The sequence below is a fragment of the Bos mutus genome, chromosome 14 (assembly GCF_027580195.1).
Source record: "Bos mutus isolate GX-2022 chromosome 14, NWIPB_WYAK_1.1, whole genome shotgun sequence".
In the NCBI taxonomy this organism is placed as follows: Eukaryota; Metazoa; Chordata; class Mammalia; order Artiodactyla; family Bovidae; genus Bos; species Bos mutus.
In genome coordinates, this window is record NC_091630.1 from 60,930,115 (window position 1) to 60,950,857 (window position 20,743).

At 44.5% G+C, this 20,743-nt stretch overlaps 1 protein-coding gene across 1 annotated transcript in view; it reads left to right on the forward strand.

Annotated features, from left to right (window-relative positions):
* Window positions 1–20,743, forward strand: part of ST18 (ST18 C2H2C-type zinc finger transcription factor) — a 59,582-nt gene that overhangs the window by 11,523 nt on the left and 27,316 nt on the right. Inside the window, exons 3-8 of the mRNA XM_070382840.1 lie at window positions 2,590–2,724; window positions 3,849–3,939; window positions 4,889–4,993; window positions 7,995–8,182; window positions 10,678–10,889; window positions 20,060–20,305. Of these exons, the coding sequence (XP_070238941.1) occupies window positions 2,590–2,724; window positions 3,849–3,939; window positions 4,889–4,993; window positions 7,995–8,182; window positions 10,678–10,889; window positions 20,060–20,305 (977 nt within the window). The remainder of the gene's footprint in view (window positions 1–2,589; window positions 2,725–3,848; window positions 3,940–4,888; window positions 4,994–7,994; window positions 8,183–10,677; window positions 10,890–20,059; window positions 20,306–20,743) is intronic.

Here is a 20,743-nt window from a genome sequence, read left to right on the forward strand (position 1 = left end):
GCTGTCCTGCTGCCACCAGCCACAGGGAGATTTTGGGTTGCAGGGTAAGTAGAGTCACCATATAATTTATTCTACGGCCTGTGACATTTTCAGGGTGAAGGGGAGCCATGGGAACAAGCCCACGAGTCCATCAGGATGTCAGGTCATCAGAGCACAAGGTCATTTTCATTAAGCAGCATCCAGGAAAGAAAATGAAGAAAGAAAAGCCAGGCCAGAGAGCCCTCCCACCCCCAGAGCTGCTGCTGCGCTTGGTTCAGGCACAGGGCTGGCCCTAGAGAGCACTGTGGGCATATTTGTTCCCACGAAGAGGGGCTGGCAGACACGGCCCCCACCTGGGCAGGGGCCAGCCTCCCTTATCTCCCACACCCCCTCTGGCTTCCTGCAGGCAGATAGCGTGGCCAGACCTCTCACCGTGGTTTGGAAATGCAGCCTCACCTGGCCAAGATCCGAGGGAGGGAGGCCATCAGAATTCAGGTCGCTTCTTCTTTCCAATGCGCTCTCTTGGGGTGTTGGCACCCCCCATCCCGATTTCATGTTAATCAAACGTCAAGGGTTTTGACTAGCTTTTTGCAGACATTCTGTACCCAAACGAACTTGAAATTTGGCAGCATTTTCAGACTCAGTGAAAAATAGCCCCACAAAATCATGCAACATGTCAGAACTCTTCATATGTCCCTTTGTCTCTCACAGAAAACAGTGTAGTCTCCACATCCTGGCATTAAATCCTGTCTCCGAAAACACGCACAGTGGCTATTCCAGTGTCCCTTCCCACCAACTGCGTCCTTTCCCTGCTGATCCCTGGCCCCCCACCCCAGGCAGCACTTCTAACTCCAAGGGTCCTTGGCTCCTCCCGCTTTGTTAAAACTAGCACCCCCTTCCCCCCCCCCAATAATTGCATTACACACAACCTGCTGTGCCCATCTGCCCAGGACCGTTTACCCTTCGAAAACTGGGGTGACGTGGCCACACTGAGGCACGTCTGCTCTCCACGATATTCATCGGGCAGTGCTGCCTGGCGCTCTGTGCCACCTCTGGAGCCGGAGCATATGGCCCTCTGCGTCCTAGCAGCTGAGACCGTGCCCGCACCCCTCGCCTGTGGCTTCCCTGCGGCAGGACCTCGTGGACTGTTGACTTTCACTCTCAGCACTGTGTGTTCCCAATTCCTAATGATGGAGTTCTGATAACCGCAGTCTCTGCACCACGCTGGTCCTTTCTATGAGGCCCTCTCTGCCCGTTCTGGTCCTGGTTCTCTAGAAGCCCCAGTGTGAGGGGCAGACCTGTCCCAAGCTGGCATTGTCACTTCACTCACTAGTTAAGAGTGCAGTTTCACCTCTGAGAATGCATTTCACTTTTAAGCTTATCTACCCTCAGTCATGAGTATAAACATATTCATGTTAGTCCTCACTTATTTTATGTATTGATGTAATCCTTGATCTAACCCTCAGGCTTCCCCGGTTGTTAAGGGGTACAGAACTCACCTCTAATGAAGGAGATGCAGGAGACACAGGTCCAATCCCTGGGTCGGGAAGATCCCCTGGAGAAGGAAATGGCAACCCACTCCAGTATTGTTGCCTGGAGAATCCCATGGACAGAGGAGCCTGGTGGGCTACAGTTTATGGGATCGCAAAGAGTCGGACATGACGGCGCACACATGCACACACAGACACATACTCACACATATTGTCTAACCCCCAGCCTCAGGTGTGCTGGGAAATGAGGACCCTGAGCTGTCTTCTGCCCGCGCCCTCTAGGCCGCCTGACTGCGTGGGTTACTAGGTGTCCCTTTCCTCTACAGCTGCGCATGTGATCTACCCCCGCCCCCCACCATGTTCTGACAGTGCCCTGTGAACCACTCCAGGCTGCCCCACTCTCTGTGCTCCCACACTTTGCAGGTCTCCCCCAAGGACGCATCCTTGCTAAGCCTCTGTCTTCAGTTTCTGCGCAAGGAGTGAAACCATAGCCCCTTCTCCTCCTTGGCTGCTGCGAGTTGATCCAGGGCTGTCGACCACAGGGGTCTGGGCCTCCCAGACCCCTACGGCCCTGTCCACCAGCCGGGACTGGCGAGAGGTGGCCTCTTGTCAGGTCAGCCTCCCAACGTGGCTGGAACCCAGAGCCCTGGGGCCACTGCACCTGCCACCAGGACCTGCTGGGCTGGCCAGGCAGTCCCTCCTCAAATAGAACAGCTTCTTCATCGTGTGATGGTTGAGCCTGGCTTTTCCAGATTCCCTCAATAAGAGACAGTGTGGGTTTAAATAAATTCCTTCTCTTTTGCTTTTCTGGAGCCTACTCATCCTCTGGTGTAGGGCTGACTTTTCTCAACTACGATCTGACATGACAACTTGAAATCATCACTGTGTTTCGACACACCCTCGCCCTATCTCAGCCTCTGCTTAAGATACCAAAAAAATCAGAGAGAAAGCACTTTTTCTGCTTCCGCAGGTCTTAGTGGAGGGTCTTATTCAGGGCGATTTAAGGCGAGTGTTTATTATGTGGAGGCTGAGCAGCATGAGAAGGCTGCCCCCACAAGGGCTGCTCTCTGCAGGGAGGGCGAGGACTGACCAGCTGTCTTTCCGTTTAATTCCTCCATAGACTCACCGAGGCCTGAGAAGAGGGAGACCAAGTGCCCCATCCCCGGGTGCGATGGCACAGGGCACGTGACGGGACTATACCCCCACCACCGCAGCCTTTCGGGGTGCCCCCACAAAGTGCGGGTCCCCCTGGAGAGTGAGTGCCGCCTGGCCCTGGAAGAAGTCCATGGGGTCGCCACTTTCTCCTCCAGTTTGGGATTAGACATGAAAACACCAAGTTTTCTCTCTGTGTCAAGACAATTTCCATCTAGCCGGGTGTTTTAAAATACAGCATATTCATAAAAAATTGGGGTGCAGTGAGGCCAACAGATCAAGAGATGACTGACGTTGAAAACATAACTTGCTTCTCATAGTTCCCAAGAGGAGGGGGCTCCTCAGGCCAGGCAGGGCCTCCAGGGAAGTACCAGGGCCAGCAGGGAAGGTGGGGGAGTTGAGAGTGGGGAAGAATCGTTGGCAAGAGCCTTCGCTGAAGTAAGCCGGTCTCGATCAACCAGTTGGAATTTTTCCTGGGAGCTCTGGAGCTTGGGGGCTGTCTGTGGTTGTCTGGGACCTGGCCTGGGGATTAGAACAGGTGGAGAGTGTCCTGGAGTGAGAATCAGATGGGGGAGGATGTCAGACATGAACTCCAATTGTCTGGTTTGCATTTGAAAAGTGTTTACAACCTCTGGGAATTAGGGAGCCCCAGGTGGGGCCATCTCCCCAGAGTCAGCAAGCCCCAACGTCAAGGCCTCAGAATATACAGAAGATAAAAGGCCTGAGTGATGCTCTGTGTGCCCTGTGGTCCTTTCTCACCTGAGATTCCGGAGCATCACCTGTGTCCCCCACCTCCTTGGCAGCAGGGACACCTGGCATCTGAGGCGTCGCCCAGGACATTCCTGCAGAGTGAGGGCCTGTTGGTCCCTCCACCCATGTCCCCATGAGCCCCAAAACTGGAGGGAGAGGGGAGGGAAGAGCTGCTCCTAAGCTTTGAAATACCTGCAGGCTCCGTCCTCTATTTTGGAGCCTCTTATTGAAACAGCTCTTAGGCCACACAGCCCGCCCTCATGGGCATGTCTCAGTGCCAGCCGCCCCAAAGACGTTTAATACTGGACATCCGCATGGGCTTCTGGTCTTCAACCCGAAGTTGTATGGGAAGGGAGCAAGCTGGATTGTAACTAAATTCATTTGGATGCGAAGTTGAGATATCAGTTTCTTGGCATGTACTGGTACTGTACATGTACTGGTAGTAAATTGCTCTTTTCTTTGCTATTTTGTGCTTAGTTCTTGCCATGCATGAAAATGTGCTCAAGTGCCCCACCCCAGGATGCACGGGACGAGGGCATGTGAACAGCAACCGCAACACACACAGGAGGTAATACGAATGAGACTCCAGGGACTCAACCTGTGTTATCACTATTGCTGGATCACTGTCAACTGTGTTAGCACTTGACATAGATAAGAAATTCTCAATGTGTGGAGAGTAAAAAATAAAATACCTCATTATTTCCCTAGAAATTTTCATAGAGCAGCCAACAAAAAATGTCATATTTGAACACCAGGGGTAGATACTCACATAGGGACACACACAGAATGTGACCTCTGCTCTGAACATCCCCAGAGCTGTTTGATATTGGAAAGAATGACTTAGGGGTTCTCTTGAACCCCATCCAATGTACATTAAAGCAGTCACCATAGAACTTCAGATTACTGAAGGTAAACATCATTTCATTTCATTGAGAGTTATTCCACAGAGATCGCAACTAACTTAAAACACATATGTGCATTTATGTATTGCATACATGTAAATATTTTGGTAAAATGCTTATTGTTTTACATATATTATGTATAGATTATGTAATCATGAGATACTATTTGATGCATATGCATATTGCCAGAAAACTTATATTCTGTACTCTCCATTTAAACTAAGATGTAAAATTAAGTTCCTAACATTTTGCCTATAGACTCTAAGCTATTATATCATGAAATTAGCTATAACTGGACAATTGCCGTTGGATGAGTGCATTCTGTTAATACTTAAAATATCACCAAGTTTCCAAATAATTGTTATATCTCCTTTACATAATATTTTGATTTTTAAATGAGTTTGTTTTCTATCACCTCTGAGATGAGGTTTGGTGACAAATGTTGACACAGTAGTTTGCAAAGCCCTCTGGGATCTTTTAGGATGATAATGGTGCTAAGAGAACTATTAATATTATTACGACAACATTTGGTGCACGCCAAGGATGAGTGAGGTAGGTGCCCAAGCAAATTACATTCTCTTTTTAACTCAGATCTGCTTTTTTTTTTTTAAACAGTCTTTCTGGTTGTCCAATTGCTGCAGCTGAAAAACTGGCAATGTCCCAGGACAAAAGTCAGCTTGATTCTCCCAAAACCGGACAGTGTCCTGAGCAGGGTCACAGGTATGATAGTCCCCTATGCTCCCTGTGTTCGGAGATCCTACACTGAGGGTCCCTCGCCCCCCACGTGTCAGCACCGTGGGCCACCTTCGTTTCAGTGCACAGCAGCCACTGTCCACTTGAGAGGCCGGCCCAGTTCATCATCATGTCACTGAAATGAACTGCTAGACCCTCCAGAAGTTCAACTTAAAATTAAGCTGTGTGCAGAGTTATGTAATGTGGATGAATCAAAAAGATATGAAATATGTGATAACATGGGCTTCCCTGATAGCTCAGTTGGTAAAGAATTTGCCTGCAATGCAGGAGACCCCAGTTCAATTCCTGGGTTGGGAAGATCTGCTGGAGAAGGGATAGGCTACCCACTCCAGTATTCTTGGGCTCCCCTGGTAAAGAATCTACCTGCAATTCGGAAGACCTGGGTTTGATCCCTGGGTTGGGAAGATCCTCTGGAGAAGGGAAAGGCTACCCACTCCAGTATTGTGGCCTGGAGAACGCCGTGGACTGTATATCCATGGGGTCACAAAGAGTCGGACATGGCTGAGTGACTTTCACTTTCACTTCATATGATAGCATGTATTAATCAAAGTTCTGTGTCACTCAATGCAAGCCCTCCCATGAGTCAGGCAGGCACCACCTTATGGTTGACGTAACCACTTTCCTGGTGGCTCAGACGGCAAAACGTCTGCCTGTAATGCAGGAGGCCCGGGTTCGATTCCTGGGTAGGGAAGATCCCCTGGAGAAGGAAATGGCAATGCACTCCAGCACTCTTGCCTGGAAAATCCCATGGACGGAGGAGCCTGATAGGCTACAGTCCATGGGGTCACAAAGAGTCGGACACGACTGAATGATTTCATTTCCATCTCATAAATCTCATCACTCAAAATATGTGATGCTGTATATTCATCCTTCTCTTTCAGATATGCATATAGTTTCTTTAAAACAGAAATTCATTCCAAACTGGTAACTTGTAATAAAATACCTCCTGTTGGTCCTGGGTCCTCTACATTCTCAAGCACTTTGGAGGGCTTTACATACACCTAAATAATGACAGAGGACCAGACAGTGTGAAATGATGCACTTGTTAACACAAAAATCACACATGCAGGAAAGAAACGATTTCAGGATTACAACAGATAACCAGATCTTCATTGTTGTTACTGAGACACTGAGCTGAGAAGAACAGTTGTTAGGAACATTTTTAAGATATGGTACCCCTTAATATTGGCTTCTGTAGATTTAATTAAAGGGTCAATTGGCATGACTTTGCCAAGAATCAAAATTACATGAGTGAGAAAGATGAGTCAAGCAAAGATCATGATGAATTACTGAGTAGCTATCAATTAAAAATCTTATAACAAGAGTTTTTGTCAGTATTACTGTATTTTCTAGTTTCTCCCTTAGTAAGTTGTTTTTTTGGCTATGCTGGGTCTTTGTTGCCTCCAGGGCTTTCTCTAGTTGTGGCAAGCAGGAGCTGCTCTCCAGTTTCAGTGGCTTCTCTTATTGCAGGGGCTTCTCTGGTGGATCAGATGGTAATGAATCTACCTACAATACAGGAGACCCATGTTCCATCCCTCGGTTGGGAAGATCCCCTGGAGAAGGGAATGGCAAACCATTCCAGTGTTCTTGCCTGGGAAATCCTATGGACAGAGGAGCCTGGTGGGCTACAGTCCATGGGGTCGCACAGAGTCAGACATGACTGAGTGACTAACATTTTAACTTTCTTTCACTCTTGTTGCAGAGCACAGACTCTAGGCCTGAGGGCTTTAGTAGTTGTGGTAAAAGGGCTTAGTTGCTCTATGGCATGTGGGATCTTCCCTAACCAGGTGTTGAACCTGTTTTCCCTGTATTGGGAGTTGGATTCTTAATCCCTCAACCACCAGGGAAGTTCCCTAAGGAGGTTATTTATCAAACGCAGAAATAGCATTATTTCATTTTGCCCATTACTTAAAAGAGACGTATTATTTTAGGCTAGAACACTGCTGCAATATTAGGGCTATAAATCTAGTTATTTATGCCATAACAAGATCAACTAATCACTTAAATATTTTGATGTAGCACTCAAAAGGTTTTTACCTAATCCAAGAAATATCACAGAAACTTTGACATTCTGATGAGCAAAGTATGTTTTGGTGGGAAAAATAAGCAAAATAATAAATTTTGATACTACTAAATTGTGAAAGGTATATTTGTGTTCTTTAGCCTTAGACCACAGCACCACAACATTTGTGTTTTCCTTAGTTGACATTGGTGCTGCACAGACATGATGCCCTGGTTTAATCCAGACAGTAATTCTAAAGGAATATTTAAGTCATATTTAGCTTGGATTAAGATAACTCTATTGAAAAATGTGATAGCTATTATAGTAATTTCAATTCATATTGAAGCAATGGCAATTTAATAGATAAAATATTGAAATACTACCTAACACAGCAAAAGCATTTAATCTGAACTTGGGGGAAAAAAGTAAAAAGGCTCAGAAGTTCCTGGTTCAGAAATCTAGTCTCTGGTGCGGACACTGACCCTGTTGGACGTCAGGGTCCTGCTGGCTCTGCCAAACGGAATATGATGACATTTCCTCACTAGCGACGGCCGTGACTTTCACGGCTACTCTGATGAACAGTGGGATGCGTGCACCTTATCAGTACCCTGGTGGTGGTAACATGACCCTTTTCTCTAAGTAGATCAGAGTGCAAATAGACATCACATACTTGCTCCTTAACCATCTTTATTAATGAGTGGAGGATGATGCTCCCTCTGTTACTGATGAGAGACTCAGACAAGCCATGTACAACTGCCCCCCACACCCCCCGACTAGGCCACCCAGGGCCCAAAGCACCTCCTTGTCCCTCCACCCTGTCTGGCTGTGACCACAGTGCTTTTCCCCAGTGCGTATCTCTGTAGCACCCACGGGTGTGACATATCCAACCTGCTTTAAATTCTGACTCTGGGACGCTCACTAAGAGTGTCCTCCTATTTCTCTCAAGCTCTGTGCCTCTCTCTTCAGGACGAGCTTGGTGAAGCAAATTGAATTCAACTTCCGATCACAAGCCATCACGTCTCCCAGAGCCACGGTGTCAAAAGAGCAAGAGAAGTTTGGAAAAATACCCTTCGATTACGCCAGTTTTGATGCCCAGGTTTTTGGTAAATGCCCCCTTGTACAAACAGGTCGGAAAACACCACCATTTCCTGAATGTAAGCTTGAATTCCAATACTTATCCCCCAAAATGTATCTTGTGTATGTGTGTGTTATGGGAGGGGATGCATTTAAATAGGTAATATACTATTTATTGGTAATATTTAGCAATATTTAATAGGTAATACACTATTTCTGGGAGGAGAGAAAATATATAGTGAAATAAAATAAGAATAACAATTATAAGTTAATCAGTACTATTGATGTTACATGATGTTACACTGAATATGGTGAATAGTTTGTGTTTTAATTATTCTACAAATATGGTGCCATTGTTGAATCTAAATACAGTAATTCTGACAAAATATTTAATTCTCATTTAGCCAGGATTGGGTTTAGTACACTGAAAACTGCAATAGCTATTATAATACAGTAATTTTAATTCATATTAAAATTATGAAAATCTAATAGGTAAAATCAGAGAAGGCAATGGCACCCCACTCCAGTACTCTTGCCTGGAAAATCCTATTGATGGAGGACCCTGGTAGGCTGCAGTCCATGGGATCACTAAGAGTTGGACACGACTGAGCGATTTCACCTTTAACTTTTCACTTTCATGCATTGGAGAAGGAAATGGCAACCCACTCCAGTGTTCTTGCCTGGAGAATCCCAGGGACGGGGGAGCCTGGTGGGCTGCCATCTATGGGGTCGCACAGAGTCGGACACGACTGAAGCGACTTAGCAGTAGCAGCAGCAATAGGTAAAATAGCGAAATACTACTTAAAGTATTACTTGCATTAGCAAAAGCTTTCAGGCTTAAGGTGGGAGAAAAAGTGAAAGGTCTAGGAGGAAACTCATAATTCAAAAATCAAGATTTTACTAGGAAAAAAAAAGTGTGGCTATGGAGATGTTCACCCACAGATTTAAGAATTAATGCAGAAATGTGTTCATTCTCTAACAATGACACATTTGTATGGACGGTCATAATGCAAAGGCACTTGTAACACATAAAACTTGATGTTTTTACTAATAGTTCTCTCCAGTTGTTTAGAGTCCTTGAATATTCTAATGAGTAGGTGAGATTTTTCACCTGGGGATAAATCTAGGAATGATTTCTACAAAGGGAAATAATCCTCCAGTTGGAGTCCTCCATAGACCATGAATTTTTCACAGTGTTGTGCAGGTCCCTGGGCTCCCTTTGATCTGACACATAGTTACCTAGATGTGGTGCTCTTAGGAACACAGAATGTTTCTCCCTTCTGTGATATGAATCACCAAATTTTTCAAAGAACTTGAATGCGGTATAAAACCCAACAGTGGCTAAACAGACTAGGGAGGAGTGTGTCCATCAATTAGAATATATTGTACTCTAAAAGATTGTTTTACCTTCTTACTAAAAATAAAGTATAACCAACATAGGTGACCACTGACAACCTATTAGATTCAAGGGGAAAATTATACACACAAATACACACACAGTGTTTTGTATCTATATGCAGACAGTTTTCTTTTATATATATATAAAATAGACACACATACATATATATTTAATTCAGGTGAAACTAGTTAATAAGAGCCTTCTAAATATTCATATAATATGGATACTGGTTTAAAAAGTAGAATTTTCAGTGACATTTTTATAACTACAGGAATAACATTTGGTAATGCTTTAAACTATATTTTATGAAAAATAATGATCAAACATTTAAAATAAACACTACATTCAGTAAAACAGCCAAATGCCTTTATAGCCCACATTAAATTTTGGATGTGCCTCCCGGTCCCTGAATGATGTTTGCAAACACCCAGAGTAAAGAGAAACATCTTTAATTCTCTCAGGGACACCCTGGTACCCATAGCAGAAGCATAAGGGAAGACTCAGCCTTGATAACTCAGTGCTTTTCTGTTCACCTTGAGAACTTGGGCTCAGTCCATCCCCTACTCGCTGCCCTGCGCCTGAACACAAAAATGAAGTAAAAAAAAAAAAAAGCTTCATCATCTCCTCAGGTCCACCAAGTTGGAGGAAGAGAAACTGCTACTGATTTAAGCACAAAACAAACCCGCATAACAAATAGCAAAGCATGCAATTCTGAATCTAAGTATAAATTGTTGGTGTGAGAACAAATATGAAGCAGTCCATTTCCTCCGCAGGGATCGCTGATTCTCGTACCTACACTGTTTGTGGGTGTTGTGGCCTTAAGCCTCTCTAGTCCCTGATAAGTTTCACTAGCGTAGACTTGAATCTACCATTTTTACCACCTGTGCTGCCAGAGCACGTGCCCAGTCACCTGAGTTAGAGTTTTTCTCATAAAACGTATAAATACAAAAAATATTAAGAGAATAGGCCTTCCTTCTCCGCAGTCACCTTGTTTGATATATGAACTCCAGTGAAAACCAATCTGAATAACATTCATTTAAGGTACACAGAGAGAATGGATTGTGTTTCTGTGTATTCTTCACGTATTTTCATGCAAGAAGTTCTGTCTTTCAAACAAGTCTATTTAATGAGTAAATCCATGTTTGTGCAATTGCTAATCAAATCTCTCTTCAACAGCGAAGCATTTTTCCAGTCCAGGGAAATTTCCCCCCCGGCTGCCGAGTGCAGGCGCCCACACACAGAGCCCAGGCCGTGCCAGCTCCTACGGCTCCGGCCAGCGCAGTGAAGACACCCACATCGCAGCAGCTGCGGCCATCCTGAACCTGTCCACCCGCTGCCGGGAAGCCGCCGACATCCTCGCCAACAGACAGCAGGGTCTGCACGCCAAGGTAGGCAGGCCAAGAGCCCGGAGGGGGGCCAGCGGCTCGCCGTGAGGATAGGCTGCCTCCGCAATCCTGGCCATGCTCACCACCTCCGTGGCCTGGCCCCCTTTGTCTTTGGGAAGGGGTGAGCCTGATGGATTCAAGGAGCAGGGAGACCATGGCTCATTTGCAGGTTGTGCAAGGAAGCTGGGTGGGGGGTGTGGAGACTGGCTGGGGAGCCCAGTGGATTCTAAACCTCTTTTTGTGTTGGAGTCTTGGCCACAGCGGCATGAACACAGACAGCACTAGAATCTGTCTGAACAGCAGAGACTGTTCGCTGTCTGAGAATCAAAGATGGTAAGATGTATTTAATGAAACCGCCACTTGTAAAACATGGCAAAATTCATGACGTCTCATTACTGTGTGTGGAACCATCATAGAACATAAAATGGTCTGAGATGCTGTCGTTTTTCTCAAAGGACATCATAAAACCTGGGTCCATTAAGTCAACAAGAGAAGGATCAAGGGCTCTTGAGAGCTCAGGGCCCAAATTCAAATCCAGAACCAAATTCTAGGAAGTTTCTGAAGATCCCCATCTTTCTGGAGCTCACAAAATTAATCACCTTTCTCTAATAACCTCTCCTCTCCAACTAACAAGGAGAAGTAGACATCTGTGTTTAGGATGTCTTGATGAAAATAAAAACCAAAGATCCTTTGTGTGTTGGCTTTTGAGGAGGGAGTCGTGATGTTTCAGAGTAACAGTGACCATCAGATGGGGTGCCAGAACTGGCTGCAGGCAGCTAGAGCCAGCAACTTCTGTCTACATGGAAAGCTGTTAAAAGAAATTGTTTTCCTACCTAGCTGGGAGAAGCTAGCTGACAGAGCATGCCCAGGCTGGTTTGGAGAAAAGTCAAAGTGTTAGTCACTCAGTTGTGTCCAACTTTTGCAACCCCATGGACTGTAACCTGCCAGGCTCCTCTGTCCATGGGATTCTTCAGGCAAGATACTGGAGTGGGTAGCCATTCCTTTCTCCAGGGAATCTTCCAGACCTAGGGATCAAACCTGGGTCTCCCGCATTGTAGGCAGATTCTTTATCGTCTGAGCCACCAAAGAAGTGGTGATTAGAGAAGAGAGTTCCCCTTGCTCTGGGTGGAAGATGCCCCAGTTAAACTCTAACGCAAACTCAGTGAGCACAGGCATTCGTTCCCCTTTCCCTTTAAGCTCAGCCCATCCCGGTGCAGTCAGCTGCTCACCTGTGTGCATGCCAGGCCTTCAGGAGAGCAGGGCGCACAGTGGCATGGCGCATTTGACAGAAGAATCAGAATTAGCTTCTGGACAGGTCTGAGCCAAGTAAACCCCAGGAAGAGTTGGTGGCCAAAAACCACTCAAAAATCGTTTTAAACAAATGAGTTCCTTAAACAAAGAAAAACACATTGCCTCAAAAATATAAAGAAAACTCCAATTTCCCCAGAAATCACAGTCAGAGATTATTTACATAAATGAATGATTTTGGGTCCTTTAGAATGTAACTTTGGTTATTCTTAAATTCTTAAATTTTAAAAACCTGAATACATTTCTCCTTTTTAAAGGGATATTCTAATGTGCAGCTCATTGGAGTGATACTAAACTGTCTTCCTTCTTATTTGCTTTATTGTCAGTTTAGGCTGTCCTGTAAGAAAAAAGGGGCTTCCCTGGTGACTCAGCAGTAAAAAATCCACCTGTAGTACATGAGACATTGGTTTGATCCCTAGGTCAGGAAGCTCTCCTGGAGGAGGGCATAGCAACCCACTCCAGTAATCTTGCCTGTAGAATCCCATGGACAGAGGAGCCTGGTGGGCTACAGTCCATGGGGTCTTAAAGAGTCAGACACGACTATAGCAACTGAGCACACATGCACACATAATAAAAGCGCCAGCGTTATAATGGTTAACGCTACTTAACTTTGCTTAAGTGAGTGGTTGTAGGGTGAAGGCTCTACGTGGATAGGTACAGTTTGGTTCCTTCACCTTTTACCTTTGTATTCTCCACGTTCTATCAATTGCTGAAGTCAAGCAGTGAATCCAACAAAGATGACAGGAACCCCCCAAATGTCTGAGCCCCCAAACTGTCAACCACACCTTAACTGCAGGAGCCCCGCCACGGATGAGACCCTAAGAGTCGAAGGGCCAGAAAGTGTGGCAGTCGGTTTTTTAGAGAACCTGTGATGCTGGCAGTTTTCAAAACCTTTTTCCCATGAACGTTTCTCGCTGGACATCGTGGGTGGTAAACAGGATCAGTGTGGCCCCCTGCACGGTTACCTTGTGTCACCCTCCTCCACGCCTGCATTTGCACACGACTGTAACGATTTGCAGAGTTCTATCCTGGTTGGATTCTATTTTCTGACCTTAAAAGAGAATCTCATACATTCCCGAAACCACAAAAAGTAATTATTGTAGCAAAAAAAAAAAAAAAGAGAGAGAGAGAGAAAAAGCCAAAGTAATTAACCCTGAAATATGGGCTCCAATGCAGCAGTGCCCTGTGCCTGCCGTTTCTGTTGTCCACAATGCCCTCTGCTCCGTGCCCTTTGTTTCACGTAGGATTAAGTGTAAACAGTCTCGCTCCGCACTGAATACTAGCCTGATTCTCTCTCCACCAGGATGCGGGGCTTCCTTCATGGTGGGTGTTTGGTGTGTTTGTTTTTGCTGATTAGAATTCAGAGACCTCTTGAGTTCCTAGTTCGGAAAACAGGATATAGAAATACATGGCTTTCCCCCATTCTCAACTTCTGGAGCTGAGCATAGAAGCACTGTTGATGGACTAGAGAGATTCTGGCAGGAGGATTCAGCTGTCCCAATTGGAGAGTCCGTAGGTGCTGGGCTGCCCAACAGAGTAGAGTCCCTCAGAGACCCTGTCTTCAAGGATCTTACGGTTAAAGAAGGACAAAATAAGTTGTCACTGCAGGAGGAGAGCAAGGTCTTCAGAGGGGCCTTTCCTGAGGTCCCGGGAGGTGTGGGTGATTCTATAGGGAATTTGACCAGAACTTTGACAAAGGATTTATTTTCTTCTGCCTCCGTCTGGTCCTTTCCTTCCTCCAGTGAGCTTCTTGGAAGTTGTTTAAAGAGCCCGAGAGGAGAACAAGTTACGAATCTTGCATGTGGGCATGACTTTGTTAAAATCAAGCCAAAGGACACTGACCTTGAGACTGGCTTCATACCCACTCATCAGGGCTAATACAAGTTCTTTCAAGCTATGTGCAAAGTCATAACTCACCCCAAGTTTGGCAGGATAACTGAATTCGTGATATGCAAAATCCCTACTCATGTGTAAGATAAGACAGCAGAGGCAAACCTCAGGGAGGCAAGAGAACCTCTTCCAAAAACAATGAAGAACGTTATGAACATTCTGAAGTGTTCTCCTTTCCGAGTTTCTCAGCCTGAGTGTCTGCCTACCCCACACGCCTCCTTCACCGCCCAGCCCTGGGTGGAGGTGCCAGGGCAAACGCTCTCAGTCGCTGCCTGAGCTCACATTCACTACATCCTAAAAGTAGATCTTAGAAAGAACAGCTCCTGTTAAAATCCAATCCAGCACTTACACAGCATGTCCACACTGCCTAAATCACCTGTGGGTGTTTTAAGTATCTCTTTGAGAAATCAAGTCAGAGAAAAATTAGTAATAGCAATACCAAGTGGAGATCATTGTGGTTACAGACACTTGTTTGAAGCATGAGCCATAGTGTGATACTGGAACTGTCCTTGGTCCTGAGATTTGTAGCCTGTGCTTCATTTCCATGTGGAATTCCTGTGAGTTTGCAAAACATAGGTGGACCACAGCTTCAGACATTCCCCCTTGAGTCTGGAGATGGTGCTCCTGAGATAAGCACAGGGCTGAGGACAACCAGGCAGCAGGAGGAGTGAGCAGCGGGGGTTTGCGGGGTCCACGCCATCCTCCTTCCTCCCCACCTTCCTCCTGCTCCTCCTCCCTCGTCAGCAGAGGTAGGAACAGGCACACAGTCTATCTTTATCCCAATCCCTGCCGCTTGCCAAGTGTTCTGTTGTTTGTTTTGGTGTTTTCCCCACCTGTTTAGACAAAGTGGCATATGCACAGTGTGCCTTAAAAGAAAACAAAAAATTGACACTTGCTTGAAATGTTTAAAGTTCAAAGTCTGTTTTGTGCTTGAACAAGGCCGAGAAACAACACGCTATCACATCTCCACTCCTGCTGCCTTCTCTCAGAAATAGCCCGGCGGCTCTGGGGATGGTTAGAATCCAAAATCAGCCTTTTTCAGTAACTTTAATGTGAAGTCAGATGCTGCGCACAACGTGAGTGAACTGCTCTGAGGGACTGTAGTCAGGATCTCAGAGAACCAGTGCTGTGTGTGGGGAAACCACCTCTTTGCTTCCGTGTAGAACGGCATAGGGAGATCTCTTAGAGTCCAAAAACCCAATCAAATTATGATTATTATCAGTTGTGTTGTTTACTGAATACCTACTATGTGTCAGGCACTATAAATGAGCCCTCTGCACATAATGTACCGTGTGCTTAGTCACTCAGTCATGTCTGACTCTGTGCGACCCCATGGATTGTAGACTGTCAGGCTCCTCTGTCCATGGAATTCTCCAGGCAAGAATACTGGAGTGGGTTGCCATGCCCTTCTCCAAGGGATCTTCCCAACCCAAGGATCGAACCCAGGTCTCCTTCATTGCAAGTGGATTCTTTACTGTCTGAGCCACCAGGGAAGTCCAGGAATACTTGAATGGCATCTCATTTTGCAGGTGAAGAAAGTAGTGCAGAAATATTAAATAATTGCTCCTAAATGGCACAGCTACAACTGTTGGAGATAAAACTTGAATTCTTGCCTAACTTTTGATCTCCTTGATGAATTTATCATTCCCTGGTGTACAAACTACTGGTCTACCAAGAGTTTTCACTATGACATTAAGTGTCAGACAAAGATTTAGGGGAAAAGATTGTAAATTTAGCTTCCCTGGTGGCTCAGGTGGTAAAGGATCTGCCTGCAATGCAGGAGACCTGGGTTCAATCCCTGGGTCAGGAAGATCTCCTGGAGGAGGGAATGGCAACCCACTCAGTATTCTTGCCTGGACAATCCCATGGGCAGAGGCACCTGGTGAGCTACAGTCCATGAGATTATAGAGATTCAGACATGACTGAGAGACTAAATAACACTTTAATTTTATACCTTCTCTCAGTCACTTACTTCTCTTCTGAATTCCATCACAGGATTTCTATTAGTATATCTCACGAGTCATACTCTTAATAGCATTAATATTAATATTCAATTGCTATTTAGTAAGAATAAGATGTTTTCAGTTCATTTATTTTATTCATTTATTCATTTTATTTTTTGAGGTATGTGTGATCTTAGTTCCCTGACAAGGGACCAAACCCATACCCCCCGTAGAAGAAGCACAGAGTCTTAACCACTGGACCTTAGGGAAGTCCCAGTTTGTTTATTGTTAGTACCTGGTTACCCTTTTTTGAGGATAAGCAAGAGGATTTTATTTTTTTATATTAATTCGATTTTTAATTTAATTTTTATTTTATATTATAGTTGATTTACAGTGTTGTATTAGTTCATGGTACACAGCAAACTGATTCAATTGTACATACACATATATCCTTTCTTTTTCAGGTTCTTTTCCCATATAGGTCATTACAGATTATTGAGTAGAGTGCCCTGTGCTATAAATAACTTGGGGTTAACATATACACACTTGTCCTCTGAAACATATTTTCAAAGTAGGCAGGGTATCGTTAACAAGGACTTTCTGTATAGCACAGTGAACTGTATTCAGTACCCTGCCTACTTTGAAAACATGTTTCAGAGGACTTCCAATATGAAGAAGATGTTTCCGCCCCCTGAATCAGGAACAGAAGAGCCTTAGTGGCGAGATGGAGCAGAAACCCGTCTGCAGACCCCCTCCTCTTGCACTCATCTTAGCGCTGTCACAAAACGAGGAGGTGGTTCAACCTCTCCTTATTAACAACGGAGAATATGCCAAATGAGGAAAACAAGGCTATCTTATTCTACCAACACCTTGGAAGTTAATGCTTTTCATAATCAGAACATTTAAAGTAAAATTACAGTTTTGTTTTTTTATTTACTTTGTCACCATCTTTGAATGTAAGATAATTTTTTTATTTTTGAAACAATATAGTATTATCATTTTCCTTGGAAATATTTGAGGAAAAGAGCCCTTAGCCTATCCTTGCAAGAATTTATGTGATTCCCTTTTGTTCTTCTTCAGAAAACGATTTTCTTCCCATTTTCTCTAGTTGTAAGTGTAATCAAAATTCCAGGTTGTCTCCTGCTTTCAGTGACATAAGTCTTTTCCCTGTTGAAACAAAGTCCTTGAAATTATCATTTTACTGATCACATAATGTGCCAGTTAATAAGTACAGTGTAATATTGTCCCTCTTTTGGCAGACATCTGAGTCACTACTGATTTTATAGTACAGATAAGGCTTATAATAGATAATCACCTCAACTTTCAGCTGAATAATAATTTATAATTGTATAATTTATATATACATTACATAAAGTAAAATAATAATTTGTAGTCAATTTCACTAAAAATGTCCTATATGCATCAAATAAGCTTCTTGAAGGCAGCGACACTAGATTTCTCCATTTTCTTTTGCCCTAAATATACTGGCTTGAAAATGTTATGTGCTTTCTCAATCCTTTTGAAAATCAGCATCTGACAGGGAATATCTCTAACCAAGAAGTGGCTGAATTACATGGTCACTGATGTTGCTCCGAAGTTGGAGAGTATATGAGCAGTGTTAGACCAGGCTCAAGAAGTTTAAAATTCAAATAAGATCTAAGCCCTTTGAGAAATGAGCATCTTAGTAGTCAGGCTGGGGATCCCTGTCTGGGTAGGGCTGTCCTCTCCCCCTCCTATGGCCTCTCCCACCACCACCACCCCCTCCTCATTGCCCTGCCATGTGGAGTTTCAAGCACAGAGAGAAATGATGTCTACTGATACTGCTCTGAATGAAATCCATGCAGTAAACGTGTGATCCACCCATCCATGGGCAGAAAGGGGCCCTTCTCTGGTGCTGTGTGTAATTGTCGAGTGCATCTGTGAGCTCACTTAAAGCCCATCTGTACCCGCATGGCCGCCTGCTACCCCCTCCCCTTCCCCAGCACGGTCAGGTGCTCAGAGCAGCCGGCTGGGGCGCGGGGCACAGAAAACCACCTCTTTCAAACATTAGGAATGATTTTTTTTTTTCGATCAACCTATGATTACTCAACATGTAGAACCACCACAACTCTGAGAATCTCTGTTTTTTTTTTCTCATTTACTCATTGGAAGTTTTTTTTTTTTTTTTTTTTGTAGTTCCCTGTAGAAACTAAAATATATATTAGTGTTGTCTTGGAATAGTTGGTATTTTTTTTTTCAGCAAGCTCGAATCTGCACTATTTATGGGTTTTGCACTATAAAATGCTGCAGCCCAGTCACGTGGCTCCCTTTTCCTAAGCCATCTGTCACAGAGGTCTGGAATTTTATGTGAATGTTGGTTGTGCAGTCTTAACCCAAGTTTTTTTAATTTTTTTATGAAAAAATGTCAGCAACTACAATATTTAGCATTTTACTTTACATTGGCCATTAAACTTGATTGCTATAGCTCTGTTTCATTGCTATAGTTACATATCAGCATTGAAGCCAAAAGTTGTTTTGATGTGCTTGTGGCAGACTGCACTGTATTGTGGAGAGAGTGTGCAGCACAGATATGGTTAATATCTTGGATTTTTGTAACTAAGGTTTATTAATGCTGGTATAAAAATGTATTTGATATTATACAGATGGCATAAGATGTGGTGGTTACTAAGTTATTATCCTGGATAAGCTCTACTGTGAAATTCAGGGCTTAAAACTATCACAGGAGATTAAACTATTTACTAAAAAGGACAGAAAGACAGGACGAAAGCATCTTAGTACAAATACATTAGAAGTGTATTTACCTCCCATAGATATCGTAAAGCATCTTTACCTGAGAGATTGAGAACAAAAACTTTGCAGGTAAAACAAGCAGACAGAAGAGATGCTTTTATTTTTTAATTCAGCAACAGTACAGTGGACCTCATCTCAGTGGGAACGTTGGGGAGGGGATAAGGGCAGAGTGTAACTGGGGGGTTAAAATAAACCTCTGGGAAGTAGCTGTTAGGGATCTTAGGAACATATTCAGGGAAGTCTCCTGCTTTTCCAGACAAAAGAAACAGAGGAGAGACATTGTCTAGAAGTTCATTGTGAATTGACGGACGGCAATGAGAACCCTGGGAAGGTATTCCTTTGACCCACTTAGGAGGGTAAAAAGCTCACTCTCCGAGAGTCCTGGGAGTTACTGTCTGGCAGCGTTCACGATTCAGGACCATGCACACCATCCTCGGGCACGTGACTTGCAGAAGGGCCAGGATGCATGGGGACCTTGTTGGCACTTGAACCTTAAAAACAAAACGAAGCTCAGCCAAGGTCTCCCGAGGAGAAATGTCGTGAGGCAGAATTAAAGTCTCATACTGAGTATCTGGAAAATAATCACCTTTATTCTGGAGTTTTCAGTGTAGAGCTTAACCTCCTACCCCCACCCTGGTCATGCTGCCAGCTGCCACCTCACGTCCCCGAGGGGGAACTAGGCGTGCACTGCCCACCTCCCCCAGCCCACCCCCCATGAGTTAACCAAGCTTTTCTGGTTCAAGTCACTCAGGGTAAAATGTCACTGTCACAGTAATCTAATATGGTTCTAATATTTCCCAATAAAAATTCTCTCCCAGCTGGTTATTTTCTGCATGTTTTTCATGTTGGGAGGGGGATAGTGTGTCTCTTTATTAACTCCAGTGTTAATGCTTTAAAGGATGAATTGGGAGTGATAATTCTGCAAACTAGAAAGGAAGATTTAAAGCTAAACTTAAAAAAGATAAAATATGTTTAGCCAGTACATTTAGTATTTGGACCATCTTACTTATATTTAGGCTTACATTGCTTAAACCCAGAAACACGAAACTCCCTAATGGGGCTGCTCTGAAAAGTCTGCCTAAGAATTGAACATTAACCAAAGCGAATCAGAAAGCGAGATTTAAAATCAGATATACTTCCATAAAAGCTTGCATTTAAAATGATCCCTTAAAAGCCCCACATGGCCAGGCTACCACTGCAAACTGCTTACATGGTTTTTTTTTTGTTTCCTGTTATACACAGGGGGCCGAGATAGAAGTGGATGAGAATGGCACGTTGGACTTAAGCATGAAAAAAGCTCGAATCCTGGACAAAGTTGCACCCCTAACTTCCACTAACCCTTCTGTTCCAACTGCTTCCTCTTCCCCGTTCAAAACCAGCAGCCTTCTGGTCAACGCTGCCTTCTACCAGGCCCTGTGTGACCACGAAGGCTGGGACACGCCCATCAACTATAGCAAAGCCCACGGGAAGACGGAGGAGGAGAAAGAGGTACTGTTCCAGTGTCAGTCAATAAGTTGGAGACAGAGCGTGATCGGATAGTGTGGTCCACTTATTCCTCCTGCACATTTCTCACCATCCTATTTAGATAACACGTAATTCTGTAGCTGGTTTTTGATTTTGGTAAAGCGATGATTTTAAATTTCAGGAGATATTTACAAATGAATTCAACATTTCCCATCCCTTGCCTAAAACGAGATGTCATTAGAGTCTGTCATATCACCGTTAAGGGTTGAGTTGTATGCACTGAGAGGTGGTGTCATCTATCCTGGGACACGGCAGCCTGTGAGCCGTGAGCCCATGTGTCTCTGCACCAGAGGCTGGAACACGAGAGCAAATCTGTACAGGGATGCTTCTTGTCAAATTCCCTTCCGTGGTTTCATGGAGGGATGGTGTGGGCATCCCTCCATGCAGAGCTGTAGTCCAGGG